This window comes from Symphalangus syndactylus, chromosome 5 (assembly GCF_028878055.3).
Source record: "Symphalangus syndactylus isolate Jambi chromosome 5, NHGRI_mSymSyn1-v2.1_pri, whole genome shotgun sequence".
Classification (NCBI taxonomy): Eukaryota; Metazoa; Chordata; class Mammalia; order Primates; family Hylobatidae; genus Symphalangus; species Symphalangus syndactylus.
In genome coordinates this window covers 21,813,225-21,838,812 of record NC_072427.2, presented here as the reverse complement: position 1 = coordinate 21,838,812, position 25,588 = coordinate 21,813,225, and the positions used below count along the sequence as shown (strand labels likewise).

The following is a 25,588-nucleotide window of genomic DNA, read 5'->3' as shown; positions in this document are numbered from 1 at the left end:
GCATTATGCAGCAGAAGAGTGAGGTGACTGAGACTACTTTGGGGGACCTGGAAAGAAGGACTACCTTAAAGATGCCTTGTACAGAAGCCCAGTGGGCAGACCAGATGTGCAGTCTAAGGATGCCAGAGGGCATGTCTGTTTTTTCCCACTCCCCTTTAGAAGTCCCTTGAGGACTAACCTGTTCACACTCTGGTTTTCTTTTCTTTTGTTTTCTTTTCTTTTTTTTTTTTTTTTTTTTTTTGAGATGGAGTCTCACTCTGTCGCCCAAGCTAGAGTACAGTGGCCTGATCTCAGCTCACTGCAACCTCTGCCTCCCGGGTTCAAGCAGTCCTCTGCCTCAGCCTCCTGAGTAGCTGGGATTATAGGTGCCCACCACCATGCCCAGCTAATTTTTTTTTTTAAGTAGAGACGGGGTTTCACCATCTTGGACAGGCGGGTCTTGAGCTCCTGACCTTGTGATCCACCCGCCTCGGCCTCCCAAAATGCTGGGATTACAGATGTGAGCCACCGTGCCCGGCCCACACTCTGGTTTTCTACCCTAACTGCTAATCAGTTAATGGAATGTTCCCTGTGCTGTGTCACTTACAGGCTCCCCATTGATCTGTAGGCTAGATCAGCCTAAGATGAGTGGGGAGTCTTAAGCAATTTTCCACTGAAGCTTATTCCAAACAACCATTCTGAGGTGACATTCAGAACGGGATTAGGTCTCTCTTATGTGGAACATGGACTTCCTCGGCCCAGCCAAGGTCTCTTGTAAATCTTCCTCAACTCCCAGTTCTCCACTGCTGTATTCCCAGCAGTAGAACAGTGCTTGGCTAATGGCTAATACATATTTTTTGAATGAATGATGAGTGCTGAGCCACTGTGTTTATCCTGGGCGTTTTTTAACTGCAGAGTTCAGACAAGGTCTCTCCCATTCTTCTGCCTCCTGCTTGTGTTGATTTAGCTGGATGGACAGATTCTTCAAAGATCAGTATCTTGGGCCCTGTAACTTCTAGGGGACGGTGATGTACTTATACAAAGTTTTCATCATACAGTGGAGCATGAGCTCTATTGTGGAGTCAAGTAGTCTATTTGGGAAAGCTTTCAATGCAGAGAGAAGGGAGAACCTGGGAAGCAGTGTGGCCAGATGAGAAAGAAGTTGAGGTGGTTAGTGACAGGGGCAGGATGTGTGCTGACCTTACAAGGGACATGAATATGTCTTTTCTACAGGTAATGGAACTTGCCTGATGATCAAGACTGGGAGTTATACTGGGGAGAAGGGCTGTGTTTGTCACTAACTTGAACTTGCGGGATCCACAGTCGGGGGGAATTCCACACTCTGATTACTGCCACAGTAGAGATATGGTATAGAGTTGCAGATTTGGGGTCACAGGCAGAGTGGTCTGTTTTCATACCTGGAATGAATGCTACTCTCCCCTCTTCCTGTTCCTTCAGAGAGATCCTGAGTAAGCAACCTAGAACCAAGGATGGTGATAGGGAAGAAGGGTTCCAGGTATACGCCCTTATATCATAGGCTAGAAATAATGGCTCCTGGTCTGGATTTTACCCATTAGATTTTTTTCCCCATTAGACTATTTCCATTAGATAACAAGCACCTGACCATCATGTCTTGGGGCTAGTCTCTCCTTCAGCTAAGCTCAAGCTCAGATGGTCTTATAATGCAGGCATTCAGTGCCAGGCTCTTGTTGCCATTGCTAATGCTGCCATCACACTCCAGGTGCCTTTGTACTCTTGGGGAAGGCTTCCGAAAATTCGAACAGTGACTCAGCTGTAAAACCGACAGGAGCTGGCATAGAAGGGTGAAAGTAGAGAAAATTAGCAATCAGTCTAAAAATATTACTGCTGATTTGGTCTCTTATACCCTCTGAGGTAGCATTAATGAACTGGAACCCTCTGCCAGGTCTCCTCCTCCCCATGACTTCCCTGAGAGATATCTGTAGCTGATTTCCTGCCAGCATGTGAATGGGGATGGGTACCTCTGTTCTAGGAAGAGCACAATGTCTTACCCATTTTTAGAAGATAGGAATTTGCTGGACACTTGGACACCAGAGCTGGAGGCACTTGGTAAACCTCAGACTTTCCATGATCTCCTATGTTCTGGAGGCCAGGAGAGAACAGAGCAAAGAGGTCAGGGCCTTGGCCATTATTGGAGATTGACTCTAGAACTTCTCACCACCTCTCCCCCTCCTCTAATCCATCTAGGTTAATACTTGACATTTGGAATTATGAAGTTGTGTGTCCCATGATGGGGAGTGGACTTTGAGATGAGACACTGGCCTGCATTATAAAGGACCTGTCATTTCCACTGGATTTTAGTTTGTGTGGCTTAAAGAGAATGCCTTTCCAGTTAGGTATGCTCATGGCTTTGAATATAAATGGGAACAGTCTAACGCTAGCTATTTTGCTCCTTTCCTTCTGATTCCCAGCTGGTGGAAATCGGTGCTGTGTACTCAGCAACCCTACATAGGGCAAGTATGGTCTCATGAGCTGGGAGCAAGACAGGCTTTCTTTATTGAAATGAGGTCCCCCCACTTCCCTTTGTCTTTGCTGCTTTGCTGCTTTCTTTCCATTGTCTTTGCTGCTTTCCTTCCTTTGATCTGTAGACACTCAGAGAACTGCCTGGCCAGACCCTGTAGAGGTACAATCAGGTCACTCTAGGGCATCTGACCATGGGTGGCAGTTTCCACAAAATTCACTTGTTCTGTGGGTTGAAGGAAATAGCAAACCAGCTGGCAAGTTCTAGGCCTCTTGCTTCTTGGTATCTTCTAGTCAAATTTACAGTATATCCCTTCTGATTTAATATTTGCAGGAAACTGATGCATGGAGATGCTGACATCCCACGTGTTAATTCTGGGGCACCCTGATCCTATTCTCTAGGATGGCATTGCCCCTTTCTGAGCCATCAATCCAAGTCCTTTCCCTGTTTTTCTACGTGGTTGGTATATAATTCAGTGAGACATTCTTCCTTGCTCCTGTACTTGAATGTAGGAGTGTATTGCAGTGGCCCTGAAGATCCCAGTAGAGTCTGGGGAGGATTGATTAGGACAGAGTGTTTTCCACCCTGCCCCTCCTCAAGCAGAGGAGCTTTCTTCAACCTTTTTCTCTTTGAAGAAATTGAGACTCAGGGAAGAAGTACTGTCGCAGATGTGATGTGGTGAGTCACTGTGGTTTTTAAACCTCTGTTTTGGAGATGGGCTGGGTAGGGATGAGTTAAGGTTTATTCCCCTAAATCTGTATTACACTCTAAGTCAACATTGTGTCCTTAGGCCGGGCACAGTGGCTCACGCCTGTAATCCCAGCACTTTGGGAGGCTGAGGCAGGCGGATCACAAGGTCAGGAGATCGAGACCATCCTGGCTAACACGGTGAAACCCCGTCTCTGCTAAAAACACACACACACAAAATTAGCTGGGTGTGGTGGCAGGTGCCTGTAGTCCCAGCTACTTGGGAGGCTGAGGCAGGAGAATGGCGTGAACCCTAGAGGCAGAGCTTGCAGTGAGCTGAGATCACGCCACCGCACTCCAGCCTGGGCAACAGAGCGAGACTCCATCACAAAAAAAAAACAAAAAAAAATTGTGTCCTTAAATTGAATATCCTTGATAGAAAAGGGTAGAGCCTCAGCATACTGGCTCTGTGGAATATGTACTCTCTGTCTTTCAGTAGAATTCAGCAGTCATTGTTCACCTGCTTTTTGCCAGATGTTGAGCTAATTGCTATTGGAGTAGGGTGGTAAAGATGGGTCTTGGTATGCTTGATTGAGAAGGCACAACTTTTTACACATGTGGGCCTGCAAATATCTATGCAGATTTTTTTGAGACTTTAAAAAGCATGTTTAAAAGAAGATTATTTCTTCTAATAGAGACTCCAAAAGTACTCAATTACTATCTTATCCTCTGGGATCCTAGTTCCTATTACTTGTGCTTGATTTCCCTTTGCTGATTAGATAAGTTACCTTGAAAGAGGCAAAGCCAAATGGGAATTGACTTGTTTTCCTTCCTGTCATTAAAAAAAAAAATGGAAATAATTTCAAATTTATAGAAGTTATACAAATAAAATTATACAAAGAATATTTGTAATCCTTTTTATCCAGAACCTCCTATTGTTGTTGTTCATTTTACCCCATTTGCTTTATCATTTGCACATTCTCTCTCCATATATCAATACATAATTGTTTTCTGAATCATTAAGAGGAGAGATAATTGGCCCAGGCACAGAGGCTCACACCTGTGATCTGAGCACTTTGGGAGGCTGAGGCAGGAGGATTGCTTGAGCCCAGAAGTTCAAGACCAGCCTGGGCAACATAGTGAGATCCTGCCTCTACAAAAAAAAAAAAAAAAAAAATTAGCCAGGCATGGTGGCATGCCGCTAGCTACTTCGGAGCCAGAGGTGGGAGGTTGAGACTGCAGTGAGCTGTAATAGTGCACCTGCGCTCTAGCCTGGGTTACAGAGGGAGACCCTTGCTCAAAAAAAAAAAAAAGAAAAAGAATAGAGATGATCTTACATACATTCATATGTAACAAAACAGTTAACTTTAGTCAATTTAAAGTTGATAACACTACTTTGATTAAACTGTCATTCATATTCCAGTTTTGTCAAGTGACCCAGTAATATCCTTAAATCCTTAATAACGTTTTTCTCTTTCTGCTGTAAGTAGGCCCTTTCTCCTTTTGGTTTTGCTCAGTATGAGCTTACAAAGTCCCTTGGGTTGTCTTGAATGTTTTTCACAGTGATCAGCTTGTTCTAGCCATCACTTTTCCTGAAACTGTGATAATCCTTACCACTCTTTTTTTATATTCTTATTTGTTCATGGTTACTGTGTCTGTCTTGCCTCTCTGTGTTGTCCTCCACTCCCACCAAGTGTTTCAGAGAGAAGGAACTGTTAAGTAAATGTCTTATATAGCCATGTTGATTTCTTTATCTGATGCCTTTTTTTTCCTCTTAAAGTATTTACCATTTTAGTGTGAGAACTGTATTTAAATTATAACCTCCAGTCTTTTTTTTTTTTGAGACAGGATTTTGCCCTGTTGCCCAGTCTGGAGTGCAGTGGCACGATCATGGCTCACTGCAGCCTCAACCTCCTAGGCTCAAGTGATCCTCCTGCCTCAGCCTCCTGAGTAATTGGGACTATCGGTGCATGCCATAATGCCTGGCTGATTTATTTTTTTTAGAGACAGGCCTTGCTATGTTGTCCTGGGTGGTCTTGAACTCCTGGCCTCAAGCGGTCCTCCTGCCTCAGTCCCCCAAGGTGCTGGTATTACAGGCGTGAACCACTGCACTTGGCCATAACCTCCGGTCTTTAAGTCAGAGGAAATAATTATATATGAAAGATGTTTGGATGTGATAAGGCAATTGATTAGGAATTTGAAGTAGCAAGCCTCGGGTTTGTATGGATCAGTGCTTCTAAAACTTAATGTGTATACACATCTCCTGGGGATCTTTTAAAAATGCAGATTCTGATTCAGGTCTGGGGTGGGACCCAGAATGCATTTTTAATGAGTTCCTGTAGTGGCAAGGCCCTAGATAAGATTTAAGACCCGAATACTCTAGGTCCTAAAGCAGGGACTTCTGGTAGGGAAGATCAGTAGTCTGTAGTTGATGGTCTTACAGGATTCAGACAAAGGAAGAGTGCTGAGGAATGTGAAGACAAACAGATATGAAGTCCTAAAGATTTAAAAAAAAAAAAAAAAAAAAGTAGCTAGTGAATGGTACTTGGAGTGGGAAAGAATCCAGTCTCTGTCACTCATTAGCTGTTACTTTTACAAACTGACTGCCCCAAGTCTTGGTTTCCTTTTGTTAAGATGCAGTAGTAATCGCCACTTCTTAGGATTTGGTGAGGACTGTTTACCTAAAGTGCTTCTAACACAGTGTTTGGCATGTGCTAGACGTTCAGTAAGTTGTTAGAAGCTTAACTGAACCTGGTCCAGACTGCGGAACAGATGAATGACCATGAACTGTGAGCACTTCAGGAAGTAGAGTTCGTTAGTGACCAACGTGGGTTTTCATGCCATTTTCTACTTAGACAGGTTTATTGCCAGATTAGAGGATCACTACAGAGATAATTCCTAGCTTTGTACAGGAATTTGACAAAGCCTCAAGATACCTTTGTAGGCACAGTAGAGAACTTTCAAGTTAGCGGAGGTAGATGGGTTTGTGGCTGGTGAAACAGGTGTACCAACACAATAGTGAATACAAATTGATGTGAATGAGAAAAGGGGTCTGTAGTGCTTACCATGTTGCTTTTTTGATCTTTCCAAAATACTTTTTAAAAAAACCTTGGGTGAGGACAGTTACCAGAGCCCATACTTGCCATCTTTGGTGTTTTCAGACACAAGCCTTTGGGACAGCATCCCCTCTTGAGTATTTTTTCTGGCATTCTGCTTTATGCTGTTTCTCCCTTGACAACTCTCAGAGCTCTCTGCTGTGCCACTTGAAACTCCCCTTTTCCAAGGTTAACAAACTGTCTTTCTTCTTTTTACTGGTGAATGCTCCCCCTGTCTTCTGCTTTAGCTGAAGACTTTTTCTTTAAGATGCTGCTATGCCAAGTAGAGCCTACTCATTGTCCCAGGTCTCTGAAAATCTCATTGTTTAACTCCAGGCCCAGTTATCACCATCGGTCTCTTTAGTGTCCACATGAATGACTTATCTAATATTTCAAACTTCGCACATCTAAGTCAGCCACCTCTAGTTTCATACTCTGGACCTTGCCATCCTCAGAGCTCTTAATCTTCAATGTCCCACCTCTTCGTGTTTATGTTGTCTGCCACCCTCATTCCTCTTATAGCTATCAACCTATTAAAATCACTGGTTTTCCATTTATTTGCTCCTGATCTATTGACTTTGTTCTGTCTTTAGCCTATAATGTATGACCCATTCTTCATTTCCTTTGTTGCTGTTATCATCAATTCTGTTGTCCCATTTATTCCTTCATACCCCCTTGGGGGAACAAAATCATAGCTCTGTATGGCTCCAGTGTCCATCCAGGTATCTGAGCTCTGCTGCAGAAAATCCTTTAAGTCCAACTTAGTTTTCCTCTTTGCTGGACACTGGTTCCTACTGGTACTTTTCCTTAGTTTCCCTGGTCAGCCTTCTTTGCTATCCAGCAACAGCTCTGCAGATCCCCTTTTCCATGTCTCTCAGTTACCCTTAAGATAAAATCATGCTGGGTGCAGTGGCTCATGCCTGTAATCCTAGGACTTTGTGTGGCTGAGGTAAGAGGATTGCTTGAGCTCAGGAGTTCGAGACCAGCCTGGGCAACGTAGTGAGACGCTACCTCTACTAAAATTTTTTTTTAAATCAGCCAGATGTGGTAGATATCACATGCCTGTAGTCCCAGCTGTTCTAGAGGCTGAGGTGGGAAGATTGCTTGAGCCCAGGAAGATTGAGGTTGAAGTGAGCCACTGCACTCCAGCCTGGGCAACAGAACTAGGCCCTGTCTCAAAAAAAAAATAAATGACAATAAGATAAAAACTATTTAACCTAGTTGTCAGGGTTCTTCGTGATTTGAATTGTTACCTCACTGTTCATCATCCTAACTTGTTTTTGTGAAATGTGGAAAAGGATGAGGCCCTCCAGGGCATTGGTACCACTTTTAAGACCAATGCATGTGATCTATTGATTTTTCACAGTGCCTCTTTGCCAGGCTTTGCAGCATTAGGGTGGAACCTTGAATAAAGTCTTCACATATTGTGCCTTCTCAGGGCATGGACTCTGCAGGCTTTGATTTTGGATTTCTTTCAGGCAGGAGTTTGTCAAGGAACTTTTTTTTTTTTTTTTTTTAGACAGAGTCTTGCTCTGTCTCCCAGGCTGGAGTGTAGTGGCGCAATCTCGGCTCACTGCAGCCTCTGCCTGCTGGGTTCAAGCAATTCTTGTGCCTCAGCTTCCCGAGTAGCTGGGATTACAGGCATGCACTTCCACGCCTGGCTAATTTTTGTGTTTTCAGTAGAGACAGGGTTTCGCCATGTTAGGCAGGCTGGTTTCAAACTCCTGACCTCAGGTGATCTACCTGCCTCAACCTCCCAAAGTGCTGGGATTACAGTCATGAGCCACCACACCCGACCAAAGGATTATTTGAGAAGTTTGTCAAGGATTATTTCTGATGGTTATCAATCCAAGCATTTTGAGACACTTAATTTTAGCATACAGTTAAATGTTAGAGCTTTGAAAACTGCTTCAAAAGGCAGTTTCAAAGTTAGGACTATTTCCTTGAAAAACAAAATGCTAAACTAACTCCTTGCTGGATGTGATGTGGCTCCACCCTACCCACATCCCACAACATACATACATATTAGACTGGCTAGATATAAGAAGATTGACCAAACCAGGTGTTGGCCAGGTTGTAGAGGGACTGAAACTCTCATCACTGCTGGTGGGAATGTAAAATGGTGTAGTTCCATCTACTTCGAAAACAGTATTATGACAGTCTCTTTAAAAATTAAAGCTATTTTTACTACAAAGTAATAACTAGATAAATAGATATATCTACAGTTTCCCCTGTGTTAAATGTTAAGGATACACCTACCATGTCTTATCCAAAAGGGGAGGTCATACACCCAAAGAAGAGTGGGCTGGTCTGGTCCCATATTAACAGATGTTTGGGATCTTGTTTATATGTTCCATCAATGGCATGTGTGTCTGGTACCCTGAAAGCATGCATTGATTTTGATTTCAGTCTTGAGAGGTTTATTCCTGCTTCTTGGGACTCCAGCTCCAGACAAGCATTCAAACTGACTTAGAAGCCTGGGAGGAAACCAGCTCTGGGTGACCTGTGTTTCATTTCATTGCTAGTCAGGGCTGAAGTGGGGCCAATCACAGCCAGTTATTGAGCACTTACACATATTATTTTGGTTTTACCTCAGCCATTTTGAGGTGAATGTTCTCATTCTTCAGATGAAAAAAAAAAACTTCAAATTAAGGCTTCTTTCCTAGATTTAGCACACCCATAGCTCCATGGCAAAGCCCTCTTATTCCTTATCCTCATAGATAGAGAGTGTGCTTTGCTTAGGTTCCCCAAGGCCAAGTGTGGAAAACGTTGCTCTTTTTTTGTTTCATATTTAAATATTTATTGTGTTCTGGGTGCTACTGTGCTGAGCTCTTTCCATCTGGTATCTAATTATTGAGCTGTCCTAACAATGTTATGAAATAGTTGATACTCCACCCTAGATGCCAGTGAGAAAATAGAGGGTCAGAGAAGCTAAGTGAGCTTCCCGGAGCTCACAGACATATACAAGAGGTGTCAGACACAGGGTTTCATCCCAAGTTTGTCTTAAGTCAAAGAATGGGCTTAACCATGTCATTCTCCTTCCATCCTAAACATTTCAAGTTCAAGGGTACATTGAAGAGAATCTGTATATGCTAGAAGTTTGCATTAGTGAACCTCTCACATGAGGTGGTATGCTTATGCTATACCAGATTTCTGGGGTGTGGCCTGAAATTCTATATTATAGCATTAGAAAGGTGGGAATTCTTCTAATAAACAAATTGTCAGGCAGTAAAGATGAAGTATGTTTTGGGATTTCTAACTGTGCTGTAGGTGTATCCAGGCATTAATAGCAGCTGTGGCCAGGGTCCCCAGTGACAGTTTCCTAAGTGCTGGCATTGACCTTTTAAGCCTGGGTAGAAGAACCCAGCAGTTTTGCTGCTACTGTAACAGCAGGAACTCTGATCTTCAGTCAGCCTGTAACTTCCTCTAACAGGGCCCTTGTGGCAAGGTCTCAGAGCTGGATATATATCTGTTCATTATATTGTATTTTGCTGGCATGCTTTTAGTGGTCTTGCCTTTGGTATCTCTTGTTGGGTGGCTGTAGGAGAAGAAAGAGGCTGTTGGCTGCAAAGAAAACTAAGAGGTCATGAGGTTTCCTTTTTTGTCCTCCTAGTACTGAGCATGCTCCATAACCCACTGGGAAATGTCCTAGGAAAACCCCCCTTGAGCTTCCTGCCTCTGGATCCCCTTGGGTCTGACTTGGTGGACAAGTTTCCAGCACCCTCAGTTAGAGGATCACGCCTGGACACCCGGCCCATCCTGGACTCTCGCTCTAGCAGCCCCTCTGACTCAGACACCAGTGGCTTCAGCTCTGGATCAGATCATCTCTCAGATTTGATTGTATGTAACTCATTTGGGAAAGGGGGGTTGTGGGTGGAATTGCCTGTGTGTGTCCAAGGGGAAGGAGGGTACAATATCTATGGGATGCCTGTCCCCTGGAATGCGGGCTGGGAGATGGGATGAGGGGAGGACATTGTGGACATTTGTAGAGTTCTTACCCTTAACAGGGTAGAGGATGCTTTGAAGACCCATTGAGCAGTACATTTCAGGACCTGAGCTCAGGACTCTCATTTTACTAGTTACTCCAAGAGTACTGGAAAACACTTAATTTCAAAAGTAAATGTGAGGGTCCTGACAGTGTTCTGCTTCTTTACCTACACGGGGTGCTTTCTTTAGCCCTTAAATGGTGTCATTTATGTACTTTGATATATGATATCTCAAAATTAAGTAATAACTTAAAAAATTTTTAAGTAGTAATTAGCAGAGATAGGATTTTAATCCAGATCTGACTGTAGCTCCTATATTTTTTCCACTGACCCATGTCAGCTTTCAATTCATGCCATGATGAATCTATGAAACATTGCCTCAGTTAATTTTTGCATTTCACATTCCTTATCTACAGTCATGTATGATGCGTGTGGTCTTCATGCTAAGTGGAGTTGGCAAATGAATTAGAATAGGTAGGGGATATTATAGATAGAGTAGTACAGATAATATAGATAGGGGATAGTAGAAAGTAGAAGTAAATACAGGTGGGATTGGCAGTGAGAAATTACCCCAAAATAAGAATACAGTTTCAGATGCCTTATAAGCATTTTTGTTGCCAAATCTCCCAAGCTGAATGTGCAGTGAATAGAATGGCTTATTTTACCACCTTCTTCTCTTCCCCATACCCAGGACTGGCAACTTTGGTTGTGATCGCCTGTCAGCCTGTCCTAGAATATGGAAGTTGGCGATGGTGTTCTCACTGCCCATTGGTTTTATCTGTTAAGGCTGCATTTCTAAAAGGGCAGTCACATGCGGGTCTCTTTGCTTCTCTGGGCTGCAGTTACCTCTTCTGTAAAATGGGGTCAGATATGGTGCTGGTAGTTCTGTCTATATTACTTAGATTGGACTCAGTCTTGGAAATTTATCTCATGACTAATATTTGGGGATTTTAAAATATTCTGTCAATGAGTTATTTTGATAATGTTTCATTTCACAAACATACATTAGAATTTAAAGGTTTGACACAGCTTATGGTGTTCTGATACATTTATGATACAATGCAGAGCTCTCATAGGTAGCATTTTTGGCATTCGACTTTCTAGGAATCTGACCAAAGAAAACACAAAATATGAAGAAGCTACATCTTAATTTTTATTTATGGTTCTGAAAACTTGGAAAGTATATATATAACAGGAAGAGTATGGGTCAGTGAGATGTACTTTGTTCCCTAAATAGAATATGATAAATGCATTTTAAATGGTTATAAAGACTGGCAATGTGGAAAAATTGTTGAATGAGGAGAGAAGGAGCATTTGTTTAAATTATAGTATAACTAGAACTAATCAAAATTGCTCAGGAAGAAAGTCTAAAAGAATATATATCAAATGCTAAATGTCTATTGGATGTTTTTAATAATTTCTATAATGTGATTATTACTTTATAACAAAATTATCCTTTAAAACCCTGTCTTCCTTTTTCCTCCCCTAGTCAAGCCTTCGCATTTCTCCACCTCTGCCCTTCCTGTCTCTGACAGGGGGTGGTCCCAGAGACCCTTTAAAGATGGGGGTAGGGTCTCGGATGGACCAAGAGCAAGCTGCTCTTGCTGCAGTCACTCCCTCCCCAACCAGTGCTTCAAAGAGATGGCCAGGAGCTTCTGTGTGGCCATCCTGGGACCTCCTCGAAGCTCCCAAAGACCCCTTCAGCATAGAGAGAGAGGCTAGGCTGCACCGACAAGCTGCAGGTGAGTGTGCCTTGAGCATGTGTGGGGCCTGAGGCCTCATTTTGGGAGCAGAGAGGAAGTAACCTTAGTTCACACACTTGTGAACTGTCTAGAGGAGGCTTGGTTGCATGGTGAAGTCTCCAGATCTGCAAAGAATTATCTTTCTGTGGAGTAAATACTAATGGGAACAAATTCAGGAACTTCTTGAGGCAGAGTGGAGAGGAAAGAGGCAGGTAATCTGGCACATGCATGTGCCACAGCATAGGGAGCTGGCTCTGTCTCTCACTTGTGCCATTCCGTGGAGACTGGCTGTGTGCTGCTCTTGCTTTTACTTTTTCCATGGGTGGATGTCCTCAAGAGAAACTGTGGAAGGGATGTCCAGCATTTTGTCTACCCTCCCCACATTCTAATTCAAAGACCGTCAGACACAACTCATGCTGGAGCTTTCTTCCCCGAGGCTTTCTGATTGGTATACTCAGGGATGCACTGGGGAACGAGGGGTCCATTTGTCAACCTCTTAGGTAAGGAATGTCATCAGATGTCCTGGTCTCTTAGGAATCCTTAAGGTTCTGACATTTAAATTTAATCTTAGGCTGGCCTGGGTGGCTCAGCACTTAAGCAGAGGCATCAGGATGGCTTGAGCCGAGGAGTTGCCCAGCCTGGGAAACATAGTGAGACCCCCATCTCTATATATTTTAAAAGGTTTAAAAAATAAATTATCCTAAATATGTATTAAATATGTTTTTCATCTTTGTCTAGTACCGCTTCAGAGAGATGTTCATTAACCACTGGCTCTTCGGAGGTCCTGAATTTGATGACTAAGTTAGTGTTAGTTTCTCCATTCCATTTGTTTCCACAGGCTTCAGTGTGTCTGTTTGCTCACAGAGTTGGGCTGGATCTCATTCTCCTCTGATAGTGCTGTGCCCTGTTCACCTAATGATTTTGGCAGCCCATCTTTGTACTTTCTCTGGTGCCATTGTTTTCCTGTGAAATGACTACCATGCTTTTGGATGAGACCATTATATTCTGTTTTTGTCGTAAAAGATTGCTGACATTGCCCAGTTTCTTGCTGTAGCAACACGTTGGGCCTATTCCTTTTAGGAAATGTCCTTCCACATCTTTGTCTTGAATGAAAATGATAGTTCCTTTCATTGGCTGTCTGCCTCTTTGCTGAAAGAGGAGGGTGAAATAAATGGGCAAGAACTAGCTAGTCCTTACTAAGGTCAGTCTCTGATTTGGAAAGGTACAAACAGTGGGGACAGGATTGAAGACTGATTCATTACGTTACCATGTTGGCATCAAGGAAGGCCCATTGTCTATTTGGGTGCTATAAAGATGAGTCTGGCTTGGAACAGTTGTGACATTCTTGTCTTACTGGGTTGCCAGTGCTGGTTTTTATTGGCAGTGTCCTAACTTCTGTGATTCATGAGTTCAGAGCCAAGACAGAGAAACAGAATAGAATGTTTCTCATTTGAACATTGGGGAGAAGGCCCATTTGTACCAGTAAGCCTGTAAGATGTTGTATTGCTCTGTTTATTTTCAAGTAATTATGAATTAGTACTGTAAGCAATAACAAGATAAAACTGCTTTGTGGTTAGCATATTAGTTGAATGTTTGAAAATAACATGGGGTGTAAATTTTTACCCTACACATCTGGTTTGGTATTCCTTTCAATTTTAGTGGGGACAGAATTAGCAAAGTAGGATTATCATACTTGACTGAGTAGATTGGTGAGACATAGGTTTCTTGCTTTTCAGAATAATCATGGATATTCTCTCAGGCATCTGGGCAAGGACTGTGGCCAGTCGGGTTCTTACTGGACAAGTTCACCCTGGGGAAGAGCGGTGGCTTTGTTGATTCTCTAACCTCCCCTGTTTATCTCTTTGCCATCTACCAAAGCTGTGAATGAAGCCACCTGTACCTGGAGTGGCCAGCTTCCTCCCCGGAACTATAAGAACCCCATCTACTCTTGCAAGGTGTTTCTAGGAGGTGTTCCTTGGGATATTACAGAAGGTGAGCTGTCTCTAAGACCTCCTGCTTTAAGAGTTGAAGGGTGGGGCATGTCTTTCAGGAGCATGAAACTTGGAATTGAGGCCAGGGGCTGAATCCCCCGCCTGAGCTCAGGGTATTACATGAGTAATATCCTCATGAGTGTCACTCAGACACTCCCCTCAGACACTCCCTGAGGGGAGAGGTGCATTTCATAGACCCCCCATAGTGCTCCTATGTCGGGAGCTTACACCGGAGATCAGCATTCATTTTTGAGTTGTCAGTCAGTGGGGATGAGCCAGGGAGGAGAATGCTGGTGATTCTGTGTTTGTGTTTTTACTGGGAAAGATGGTTCCTCAGCTTCTGCCATTCTTTTCTGTCTCTTTGCAGCTGGATTAGTTAACACCTTCCGTGTTTTTGGCTCTTTGAGTGTGGAGTGGCCTGGTAAGGATGGCAAGCACCCCCGGTGTCCTCCCAAAGGTAATATGCCTAAAGGTAATAAAGACATGGTAGGAGCTTTTTTTTCCCTTCCCTAGTACATAACTGCACCTAGGGGTGCTGGGATGTCACAGCTGCATGTTGGTAACATGGTGGGCACTCCAGGGCACAGACCTGTCATCTGTCAGCACTTTCTCTTCAACCTAACACATCCCTCTGTTTCTTCTGAGCTAATGTGCCATCTGTCCAGACTTACACAGCAGTGGGAGTTGCCTCTGAAACGCCTTCCTTGTACACTTCTCTCTAAACCTGAACCCAAGCAGCACCTTTCCTCTCAAAATAAGGCGTTTGAAAAGCTTTCCCTTGCCTGCCTGTCCTGCCCAGTTACGTTGTTGCCTGACCTAATTCTGAAGTCCCTTTGGAGTTGGCAGGAATGAGGACCAAGCATCTGATTCCTCACTGGTCTGAAATGAGATCCCTTCCCTGTAGAAAGGAGCAGGTGCTATTTTCACCCTGCCCCATCTTCATTGAACTGAACTAATGGTTTAAGTAGGCGTTTAAAGCAATACCTGCCATCCTTCCTGCCCCCAGGAAAGCCTGGCTCTGCTGACCTGAACATGCTCTGTGTTCTTGCATAGAGAGCTGTGGTAATGGTGGGATCCTCTGTCTCAGCTTGCCAGTCCTTTCCTTCACCAGGGTGGGAGGGAGGCCCACAACCCGGGGCATCTGCATAGCAAATGCTTCCACTCAACAAGACTTTTCAGGAGTAAAACAAAAATGTATCTTATACACAAGACCTTCTTTCTTGGAAGAAACGCCCTGCTGCAAAGCCAAGGCTGAGGATTGGCCACCTAAGGGATATTAATGTGAGTTTTCCTCTCATTGGGAATAGGGTATGTGTATCTGGTCTTCGAACTAGAGAAGTCTGTCCGATCCTTGCTTCAGGCTTGCTCTCATGACCCGCTGAGCCCAGATGGCCTGAGTGAATATTATTTCAAGATGTCCAGCCGAAGGATGCGCTGCAAGGAGGTGAGTTAGCATGATGTCCTTTCTGGATCGAGGTTCTTGGAATATTGAGGCACTGGATTTTCTTGGGGTAGGTGGATAGGCAGGCTGCAGGCAAGGAGTATTCCTGCTGAGGCAAGAAGGCTTTTCTTATCCCACAATAAAATAGCAGTATCCTCTCAATTACATAAAAAAAAAAAAAAAAAAAAAGCAACCTTTGGGCCTTAATGGGGTGTGTGCATGCACACATGCGCATGCCTGCCCATGGTAATCAAACTGTCTCCCAGTCTTTATTCTACTCTTCTTTCTTGTAGCCAACACTTTGGTTTCAAACCTCTTGTCTTAGAAATGAAATTGAGAACAGCAAACTTCTCTACTTGGACTTAACTGATAAACCTACAGCTGTTTTTCCCTGGTCCTGCCCTTCCTGTGCCTTGTGACCTCCCAGTCTGTGGGGGTGAATTCCTCTTTAGCCCACACCCACCTGTGGGTCACTTCTTCATTCTTATTCAGGGCTTTATTTAGTTTTGTGGGTTTTCCCCAAAAGATTCTCTCTTCCTATGCCTTTTCTAATATCAGCGTTATGTATCCTTGGCAGCATGGGTCTCTAACGAGTTTATCTCACCTGGGCATCTCATTGCACATTCTTGGGCCTTATCCCAGACTTACTGAATCACTCTAGGTGGAATTTAGGAATCTCCAACTGAACAAAGATCCCCAAGTGGTTCTAGTGGATAGTGTTTGAGAACCACTTGTCAAAGCAAGTTTTGAGCTCAGGAATCAGTGTGGTGGTAAAATCAGATTCGAGAGCACACAAATTTTGTGACATTGGACTAGATATTTAATATCTCTGAAACTTTGTTTCCTCTTCTCTTCTATAAAATGGGAAACCAAAATGCCTATTTTAGTAAAAAAGATCAGTGGTTGCCAGGGGTTTAGCAGGAAGGGATGAAGAGACATAGCACAGAGGATTTTTAGGGCAGTGAAACTATTCTGTATATGGTGGATACATGTCATTATACTTTGGTCCAAACCCATAGAAGGTAAAACAAACACCAAGAGTGAACTCTGATACAAACCATGGACTTTGGATGTTGATGATGTGTCAGTATAAAAAAAATGTTCCACTCTCATGCGGGATCCTGATAGTGGAGAAGTCACACAAGTGTGGGGGCAGAGAGTATTTGGAGAATCCCTGTACTTTCTGCTCAGATTTACTGTGAACCTTAAAGCTTCTCTAAAAAAATCTATAGGGTAAGAGGAGAAATGCCTATTTTATTGGGATGGTTGCGTTAGATTTAAAATAAATCCGTATAACAAAGCTGGCTCTTGTTCTGCGTTAGTGAGAGGGCAGGCTCGTCCTCTGGCTGCCCACAGTGACCCACAGCTTCCCTACCTTCTCTGCTTCCTTACTGTGTGGAGCTTGTGTAGTCTTCCCACCTTAGTATGTTCTAGGACTTAATTAACATGCTCCTTTTTCCTCCCCTCCTGCTTTCACAACCAGAGATGGCCATGTGCATATCACAGAGCCCTTCCCCTTCCTCAGTGCCCTGTAGACACTATCCTGTCTCTCATTCCCTCCTCATCACCTTACAGGGATTTAATCTTTCTTTCATTCACTGGCTATAGGCTGATGCGGTTCTCCTTACTCTCTACTTTTCTTTTTCCTTTGTGTTCCCCTCCCCGCCAGCACCAATATAGCCAATATAGCCAATCTTTGACTCCCTACTTCTTTTCTAGTTCAGATAAATGACTCACTTTTGTGGCTCCTCTCACCTTTAGACCCAGATTCACCTTTCTAGCCTCATGTCCCACCTGAGCCCCACCTTCCTGTGGGATCCTCCTTCGGGATGTCCTGTAATCCCAAACTCTTTTGTGGGCAAAATGGGCTTTTTCATCTTCCAGTGAAATTGGCTCCCCTCTCGTAACTTCTGCCAGGTCCTCTCATCCCAAGACCGTGTAGGCCCAGCACCTACCAGGCCTGATTCTTCCTTGCTTGCCCATCCTGCTTATGCTGTCTGAGTACTGCAGACTCTTCTGTTGAAGAATCTCTTTGGTCTTGGCCTGTTCTCTGCTCGTTGCCACCAGCCTTGTCCAAGTCTTAATCACCTGTTCTTTGAAACTACTGTTTTTGCCTCGTTGCTGGTTTCTGCCTCAGATCTCTTCCTGCTTCAAGACATATTTTTAGATCTTCACTTCATTCTGGAATCCTCCACCTGCTCTACAAGGTTTTGTTCCAGGTTCAGGAGATTCAGAGGCAAAGGACATGGTCAGCCCCAGCCCTTTAAGACTCCAGGGATCTTGTTATGTGACTTTCTACCCAACCTCTCTCCAGTCATTTCCACTGCTCTGGCACAAACCCTCTGAAGCCTAGGTTGGGCCAGTAACCATCTCATACAAATATCGTAAGTACTCCCACCCCTCTGTGCTTCAGGATCCTAGCCTTTAATTTCTCTGTGAGTCCTTCCTTTCTTGAGGACTTCAGATTATGCTCTTTTCATCAGTGTCCACAGCCCTTTGTTGGAACTACACAGTTGGAGGTTGAAATACAATGCTGGGCTCCTGGGTTTGGTCACATGGTACTTCTTTGCTTACTCTCCAGCATGAGTGAGTACTGTGTCCACTTCTACCATTCTGGACACATGGACTCAGTAAAATTCAACTCCAGTTGGGGTGGAGTCAGGGTGGTTTATTGGACGCCTGCATGCCTAAGATTGGGCAACAACACCTTTTCACCCCTGTAAGGGCCTTAGCTCAGCTTCAGTATCTCCAGAGCGTGTACCTTGCCATGCAAGCACCTCTCTCTCTGTGGCTCTCTGCCAGGGCTGATACACCTTTGGGTGGTTTTCAGGTGCAGGTGATCCCATGGGTATTAGCCGACAGTAACTTTGTCCGGAGCCCATCTCAGAGGCTTGACCCCAGCAGGACGGTGTTTGTCGGTGCTCTGCATGGAATGCTAAATGCTGAGGCCCTGGCAGCCATCTTGAACGACCTATTTGGTGGAGTGGTGTATGCCGGGATTGACACAGATAAGCACAAGTATCCCATTGGTAAGTGTCCCACTTCTGTGTGTGAAAGCTTGGTTGGCCCCTGGGAGTAGACCAAGATTGTGATACTTCCCCATGGGAGTGAGGAGAGAGGCCTGACCCAGGTCTGCAGATCAGCATATACCAGCACCATAATATCTTTTTCTAGACAAGTCACGAGTACTGGCCCTTCTGTATCTAGCCCTCTACCCACCATCTCCCACGCAGTGGGAGAAAAAGCAGTTGGAGACTACAGGAGGTGATAAGAAGTGAGAGTGAGGTAGGAACTTTGTTGGAAGCTTAGAGTTCACAGCGAAACCATTTGAACAGACAACAGGTACTATTTCATGAAAAGGCTGCAATTCTCTGAACTTGCCTGGTTTCTTTTATTAAAAGTTCTTGAAAAGCTCTGGCATTGTCTAAGGTCAGAGACCAGGTCAGGCGGGAGGAGGACTTCTGAGTGAGTCAGGCAACAGAGTGTGCTTTCCTAACTCAGAAGTCTGTGGGCCTAACCACTAGGTTTTGATCAGCTCCCCTGAGAAAGGAGGTCAATTTGCCAGTCCTGGCAAAATGTCAATGATGGGGTATGGAGGTGGAGCAGAGCCTGACCTCTGTGATTAAGATGTGGCTAACCCACCTCCCCAAATGCTTAGTCTTCACACCCACACTGAATCTGGTCAGGAAGGAGCACCACGTACTCACCAGTGCTGTGCAGCAGATTGAGAACAGGGACTTCAGAAGCCGCAAGAGCGGAGGAGGCACTTGGCAGGATGGGGCTTCTTCCAGCTCTCTTAATAGGTCTCCAGAGTGCCTCCAGGCTAGGAGAGGTTCAGTTCAACTGCTGGGCTTACCCTTCAGACAAGTGTTCTATCTGCATCTTAGCTTCCACTCTGAATCCTTTAACCTTAACCTATGCTCTACCTGCAATGAAGGAGTCCCTTCTCTTGCCTTCCCATCTTGATCTGCAAATTCTTCCCCCATTCCTGAATGGTTCACGCTAACATGACCTCCACTGTCAAATATGGTACGAATATGGTACCCACCAGCTAAATGCGGCCCCATTGAGTTTCGGAAACACAGCTGTTGTCACATTTGGAAATAGTATTATTAACGTATAGGGTTAAATAAAACTTTTTTTTTTTTTTTTTTTTTTTTTTTTGAGATGGAGTCTCACTCTGTTGCCGTGCTGGAGTGCAGTGGTGCTATCTCAGCTCACTGCAACCTCCGCCTCCTGGGTTCAAGTGATTCTCCTGCCTCAGCCTCCTGAGTAGCTGGGACTACAGGTGTGCGCCACCATGCTCAGCTAATTTTTGTATTTTTAGTAGAGACGGGGTTTCACCATGTTAGCCAGGATGGTCTCCATCTCTTGACCTCATGATCCGCCCACCTTGGCCTCCCAAAGCTCTGGGTTTACAGGTGTGAGCCACTGTGCCTGGCCAATAAAATATATTATTAAAATGAATGTCACCACTGTTTTAAAATTTCAATGTGACTACTAGAAAATTTAAAGTTACATAAGGGCTGACCGTGATGGCTTACACCTATAATCCTGGCACTTTGGGAGGCCGAGGTGGGCAGATCGTTTGAGTCCAGGAGTTCGAGACCAGCCTGGACAATATGGTGAAACCCCGTCTCTACAAAAAAATACAAAAATTAGCCAGGCATAGTGGCTCATGCTTGTAGTCCCAGCTACTTGGGAGGCTGAGGCAGGAGATTGTTTGAGCCTGGGATGCAGAGGTTGCAGTGAGCTGAGATCATGCCGTTATACTCCAGCCTGAGTGACAGAGGGAGATCCTGTCTCAAAAAATAAATAAAGTTAAATAGTAGCTCACATTATATTTCTGTTGGACAGCACTGGTATCGTAAAGGGTTTCCTGCATTTTAAAAGAGTAGCATTAGGCCAGGCTCGGTGGCTCACGCCTGTAATCCCAGCACTTTGGGAGGCCAAGGTGGGCGGATCACAATGTCAGGAGATCGAGACCATGCTGGCTAACGGTGAAACCCGTCTCTACTAAAAATACAAAAAATTAGCTGGGCATGGTGGCGGATGCCTGTAGTTCCAGCTACTTGGGAGGCTGAGGCAGGAGGATGGCATGAAACCGGGAGGCAGAGCTTGCAGTGAGCAGAGATTGTGCCACTGCACACCAGCGTGGGCGAAAGAGCAAGACTCCATCTCAAAAAAAAAAAAAAAAAATAGCATTTGGGAGAATTTGGTTAGAAGGGAAGTTTGTGTCTGTTGTCCTAGGATCTGGTCGTGTGACTTTCAATAACCAACGGAGTTACCTGAAAGCAGTCAGCGCTGCTTTTGTGGAGATCAAAACCACCAAGTTCACAAAGAAGGTGAGTTGGCTGGTTTATGCCCTTACTCTGGGGTATATGAGAGGGGTTTGGGCAGTTACTACCCAGGGCAGGCCTGAGACCTGAAGCTGTTTGTGCTGGGTGTGTTTAGGGAAGTGAGCCAAACTCCTGAGAATTAACATTGAAGTTAGGGTTTGGGAGTGGGCTTGGTCTTTGTATGCCCAGGAGGAAGGGAACTGGGACTGTTGAGCCTCTTCAGTGTGTAGGGTGCCTTCCCTCACTGTGGTATTTCTTTGGCATTGCTAAGTAGCCTGACTTGCTATTTTCCAACATTTCGGGAATCTTCTGCACACTTGCCTATATTGATAATTGATAGAGGGCTGAGGTACAGTTTGCCAAGAAGATCAGGCATTAAGGTGCGTGGTTGCCTGAATCCCAGAGGCATCCAGCCTGACTCTGCATGGTATATGAGTCTGTCCTCTAGAACCCCTTTCTGTACTTCAGGCCCATAATTCTCTCCAAGCCTCCTTTAAAACAGGCAAATATCCTGCATTCCGATATCCCGCATTCCTGTGTGTGGCCAATAATGTGCCCTTCTTCTATAGCCTATCGAGCCTCCTGGTAAGAAGAGCCACTTCCATCTTCTTATTTTGCCTTTGTGCAGGTTCAGATTGACCCCTACCTAGAAGATTCTCTGTGTCATATCTGCAGTTCTCAGCCTGGTCCTTTCTTCTGTCGAGATCAGGTGGGTCTGATGTCTATGAAGTCCCTGCCCTCAATTAAAAATTGTTGACTGGGCACGGTGGTTCACACCTGTAATCCCAGCACTTTGGAATGCCAAGGTGGGAAGATCAGGAGGACCAGCCTGGCCAACATGGTGAAACCCCGTCTCTCCTAAAAATACAAAAATTAGCCTGGCGTGGTAGCATGCACCTGTAATCCCAGCTACTTGGGAGGCTGAGGCAGGCAGATAGCTTGAACCCAGGAGGCGGCGGTTGCAGTGAGTCAAGATCACACCACTATACTTCAGCCTGGGACAGAGCGAGACTCCGTGTCAAAAAAAAAAAAAAAGTTACGCCAAGTTCATGACATTGGATGTTGGAGTTCTGAGGTACCCTGTGGTGTCTGAGAGCATGGAGGAGGCAGCAGTAATGTTTGCTGAAGGTCAGACCAGGGACAGACACACTTTAGATAGCTTGATCCAGAACTCTTAAGAAAATATGTTGAATTGAGTCTTTATACTTTGGCCTTTTTCTTGCCTGGGATGTTGCTATGCAGTATGCCACTATTGCTGAGAGGTGGTTTTGTAGATGATAGAAGCCTGGCTGGGTGTGGTCAGCAGCACGTGGGAGCCAGGCTCAGCTGCCTAACCCTGAGACCTTCTAAGTGGATTTTTCTCTACTCGAGGGCCTCGTCCTCCTTTACATCTGAACTTCTGGATGACTTTGATATTTGCACCTGGGCTGTACCCACAGGTGTCAGCGACAGGCAGAAAGCAGCGAGGTGGCTTTCTATTGAATGCTCCTGGGTGATGGAACGTGGATCTGGATGTGTTTGGCAGTGCTTCTCAAATCTTAATTACAGACACATCACCTGAGGATCTTAGATTCTGATTCAGTGGGTTTGGGGCGGACCCTGAGATTCCATGTGTCCAACAAGTATCCAAGTGGTGTCAGTGCTGCTAGTCAGCATCATCCTTTGACAGGTATTAGGGGAAGTCTGGGACCTCTTAGGACACCAGCAGCAGTCCATCCATGCTTAGTGGGTGCTTTTTAAATTTTATTTTTTATTTTTATTTATTTATTTTTTTTTGAGACGGAGTCTTGCTTTGTCGCCCAGGCTGGAGTGCAGTGGCGCAATCTCGGCTCACTGCAAGCTCCACCTCCCGGGTTCACGCCATTCTCCTGCCTCAGCCTCTCCGAGTAGCTGGGACTACAGGCGCCCGCCACCACGCCCGGCTAATTTTTTTTTGTATTTTTAGTAGAGACGGGGTTTCACCGTGGTCTCGATCTCCTGACCTCGTGATCCGCCCGCCTCGGCCTCCCAAAGTGCTGGGATTACAGGCGTGAGCCACCGCGCCCGGCCCTTAAATTTTATTTAAAAATATTTTGCAGTGATGCCATTGATCAGATTTGGAGTCTCTGAATATGGTTAAATTGAGGCTCTCAAGTGAGAGTTTGAAGTTAAGTTTGGATTGTTAGCTAAAGCCTCAGACCAAATATCTCTCTCATCAGCCTCATCTACCAGGCTTTTATGGATCTGGATCTTTCACAGATAATCTCCATAGTCAGATAATTGCTCAGAGATTAGTGGCTTGCTTGAGGTTACACAGCAGCCAAGAGATGGGACTAGACTGAGAAACAAACCCAGTCACCTCTCCTCACTTAATGGGAAGAAAGCAGGATGTTGCCTAGCATTAGAATTTTTAGTCAGTGTCTTTATACATTCTCCACGTTAGCAGCCATGTGATACAACTACTCTGTAGGAGTTGAGAAGGGCAGGGGAATAGGAGAGCAGCTGTCATGGTTAGAGGGGTAAGAGAAACTAGCATGGTCTCTGCACACACTACGAGCCCAACATGTTTAAGTAAGGGGACCCGTAACAAGGATGGTGGGTTTGCCATAGTTAATCAGGCTTCTGTGTTGAGGTGAGAGCGCTCCTATGGACCATCTCTTCTAACCCACAGAGGCCATTGGGAGTCTCCCACCCCTTCTCCAAACAGAACAAGCAGCTTATGCAACAGCTTCTGTGTCTGGTGCTGACACAAGCATGGCATCCTCCTTTTTGTTCCCCCAACCCAGGTCTGCTTCAAATACTTCTGCCGGAGCTGCTGGCACTGGCGGCACAGCATGGAGGGCCTGCGCCACCACAGCCCCCTGATGCGGAACCAGAAGAACCGAGATTCCAGCTAGAGGAGCTGGCCTTGCCCAGTGGCCTGTGGCGCCCGAAGCTGGCAGGTCAGGCAAGCAGCTTGCACCACCCTGCCACTGGCGACCAGGGAGCTGGCTTCCCGAGGACAAGGGAAAGTTGTAGTCACCTTTGCACTTGCTGAATCTGTCTTTGTTTCTGCACTAATTAATGCACATTGAGTTTTGTCGGGTTTTGTTTTCGGGGGTATACCAAGGGCAAGGACCCTCTGGCTTACCCTCCAAGCGACTCTGTAGTTTTCCCAGATTTTAGTTCCTCATTTTGCAGATGAAAAGCGAAAAAAAAAAAAACAAAAAAACAAAAAAAAAAACTACGTGTCCAGAAGGTATTGAGGTATTGACACGGATGCCTACACCTAGGTTTATTTATTAAAAGCGCTTTTTTACATTCCTTGCAATACTGATGGTGATGATGCGCAGGTCTCATTGGTTTCATTCTTGCAGTTGCCATACAGTGCCTTTCCATTTATTTAACCCCCACCTGAACGGCATAAACTGAGTGTTCAGCTGGTGTTTTTTACTGTAAACAATAAGGAGACTTTGCTCTTCATTTAAACCAAAATCATATTTCATATTTTACGCTCGAGGGTTTTTACCGGTTCCTTTTTACACTCCTTAAAACAGTTTTTAAGTCGTTTGGAACAAGATATTTTTTCTTTCCTGGCAGCTTTTAACATTATAGCAAATTTGTGTCTGGGGGACTGCTGGTCACTGTTTCTCACAGTTGCAAATCAAGGCATTTGCAACCAAGAAAAAAAAATGTTTTTGTTTTATTTGAAACTGGACCGGATAAACGGTGTTTGAGCGGCTGCTGTATATAGTTTTAAATGGTTTATTGCACCTCCTTAAGTTGCACTTATGTGGGGGGGGTGGGGTTGATAGAAGTTTTTAATCACAAAGTCACAGGACTTTTTTCTTTTGTAACTGAGCTAAAAAGGGCTGCTTTTCAGTGGGGGCAGATGAAGGCTCACAGGAGCCCTTTCTCTTAGAGGGGGCAAGTACCCTTCCCTTATATCTTTAATTTGAGGAATGTATGCGATAACAGTTGCAGTTGACTGAAATGCCACTGGAATTTGAAAACTTGACTTTTTTCTTTCTTTCCTTTTTTTTTTTTTTAAAAAAAAAATACAAAAAAACCCCACAAAAACTACTTGCCCCTCCTAGGGAAGCTGTGTGCCAAAGAACCAGTGTCATAACCCCTCCCTCCTGCTGAGCTGACGTTGCATTGTTGCATATCCCAGCTACTCTGTGGGTTTTGTGAAGCTGTGTGTGAAGTCTCTACCTCATTGTAGTATATGCAGGCAAGACTGCACTCTCCTACAGATGTGTGGAGTAAGCTGTGGTGTAGTTTTTTTGGCACATAATAAACACGTTGCAGCAGAGTTCTGGTTTTGTCTCTGTGTTCGAGGTCTGGGAGCAAGGGACTAACGTGGGGAGTAAGGGGGTAATGGCACAGCCACAGCTTGTTTCCTTGGATTTCTGTGATGGGATCCTGGCTCAGGATAATGGTGGGACTGTGTGGGAGACCTGCCCTGTGAGTACTTCTTGGTCCCTTCCATCATCAAATATACTTTGGAGATGCCTCTCCAATGGGTGGGTACTTCTAGCCCAAATATAAAAAGTCCTCATATCTTAGCTTCTCAGGGGTCCTCACAGCCTCCAGGCTCAGCTTGGAGAATGCTGGAGGCACAGCTGCTCACGTGCCAGCAGAAGCCACTTGTTCTCAGCTTCTTCTGGAAGCCTTGGCCTATTACTTCTTCAGAGGCTGTTCATCCTCTTGGACCCACCTATAATGACCCAGTTCCTTTCTGAGAGGGAGTGATTTGGTTTTTGCTGTTGAGAGAGCCCTATCGACTGAACTTTCTCAGAGCTCACAGGATTTGTGGCAAGGTCTGCTGATTTTTTTTTTTTTTTTCAGTCGGCCTGGGCCCAGCTGT

At 44.8% G+C, this 25,588-nt stretch overlaps 1 protein-coding gene across 4 annotated transcripts in view; it reads left to right on the top strand.

Annotated features, from left to right (window-relative positions):
- CPEB1 (cytoplasmic polyadenylation element binding protein 1) overlaps positions 1-25,033 on the top strand; it is a 106,015-nt gene extending 80,982 nt beyond the window's left edge. For 2 of the 4 annotated variants that reach the window (XM_055277397.2, XM_055277395.2), the window contains 9 exons: positions 9,875-10,101; positions 11,737-11,989; positions 13,868-13,981; positions 14,348-14,437; positions 15,288-15,424; positions 18,252-18,450; positions 20,672-20,766; positions 21,389-21,469; positions 23,526-25,033. In XM_055277397.2, the coding sequence (XP_055133372.1) occupies positions 9,875-10,101; positions 11,737-11,989; positions 13,868-13,981; positions 14,348-14,437; positions 15,288-15,424; positions 18,252-18,450; positions 20,672-20,766; positions 21,389-21,469; positions 23,526-23,636 (1,307 nt within the window). In that variant the 3' untranslated portion in view covers positions 23,637-25,033. Of the gene's footprint in view, positions 1-9,874; positions 10,102-11,736; positions 11,990-13,867; positions 13,982-14,347; positions 14,453-15,287; positions 15,425-18,251; positions 18,451-20,671; positions 20,767-21,388; positions 21,470-23,525 lie in introns of all 4 variants that reach the window. The other 2 variants (XM_055277396.2, XM_055277394.2) reach the window with 2 other exon arrangements.
- The last annotated feature ends 555 nt before the right edge of the window (positions 25,034-25,588 follow it).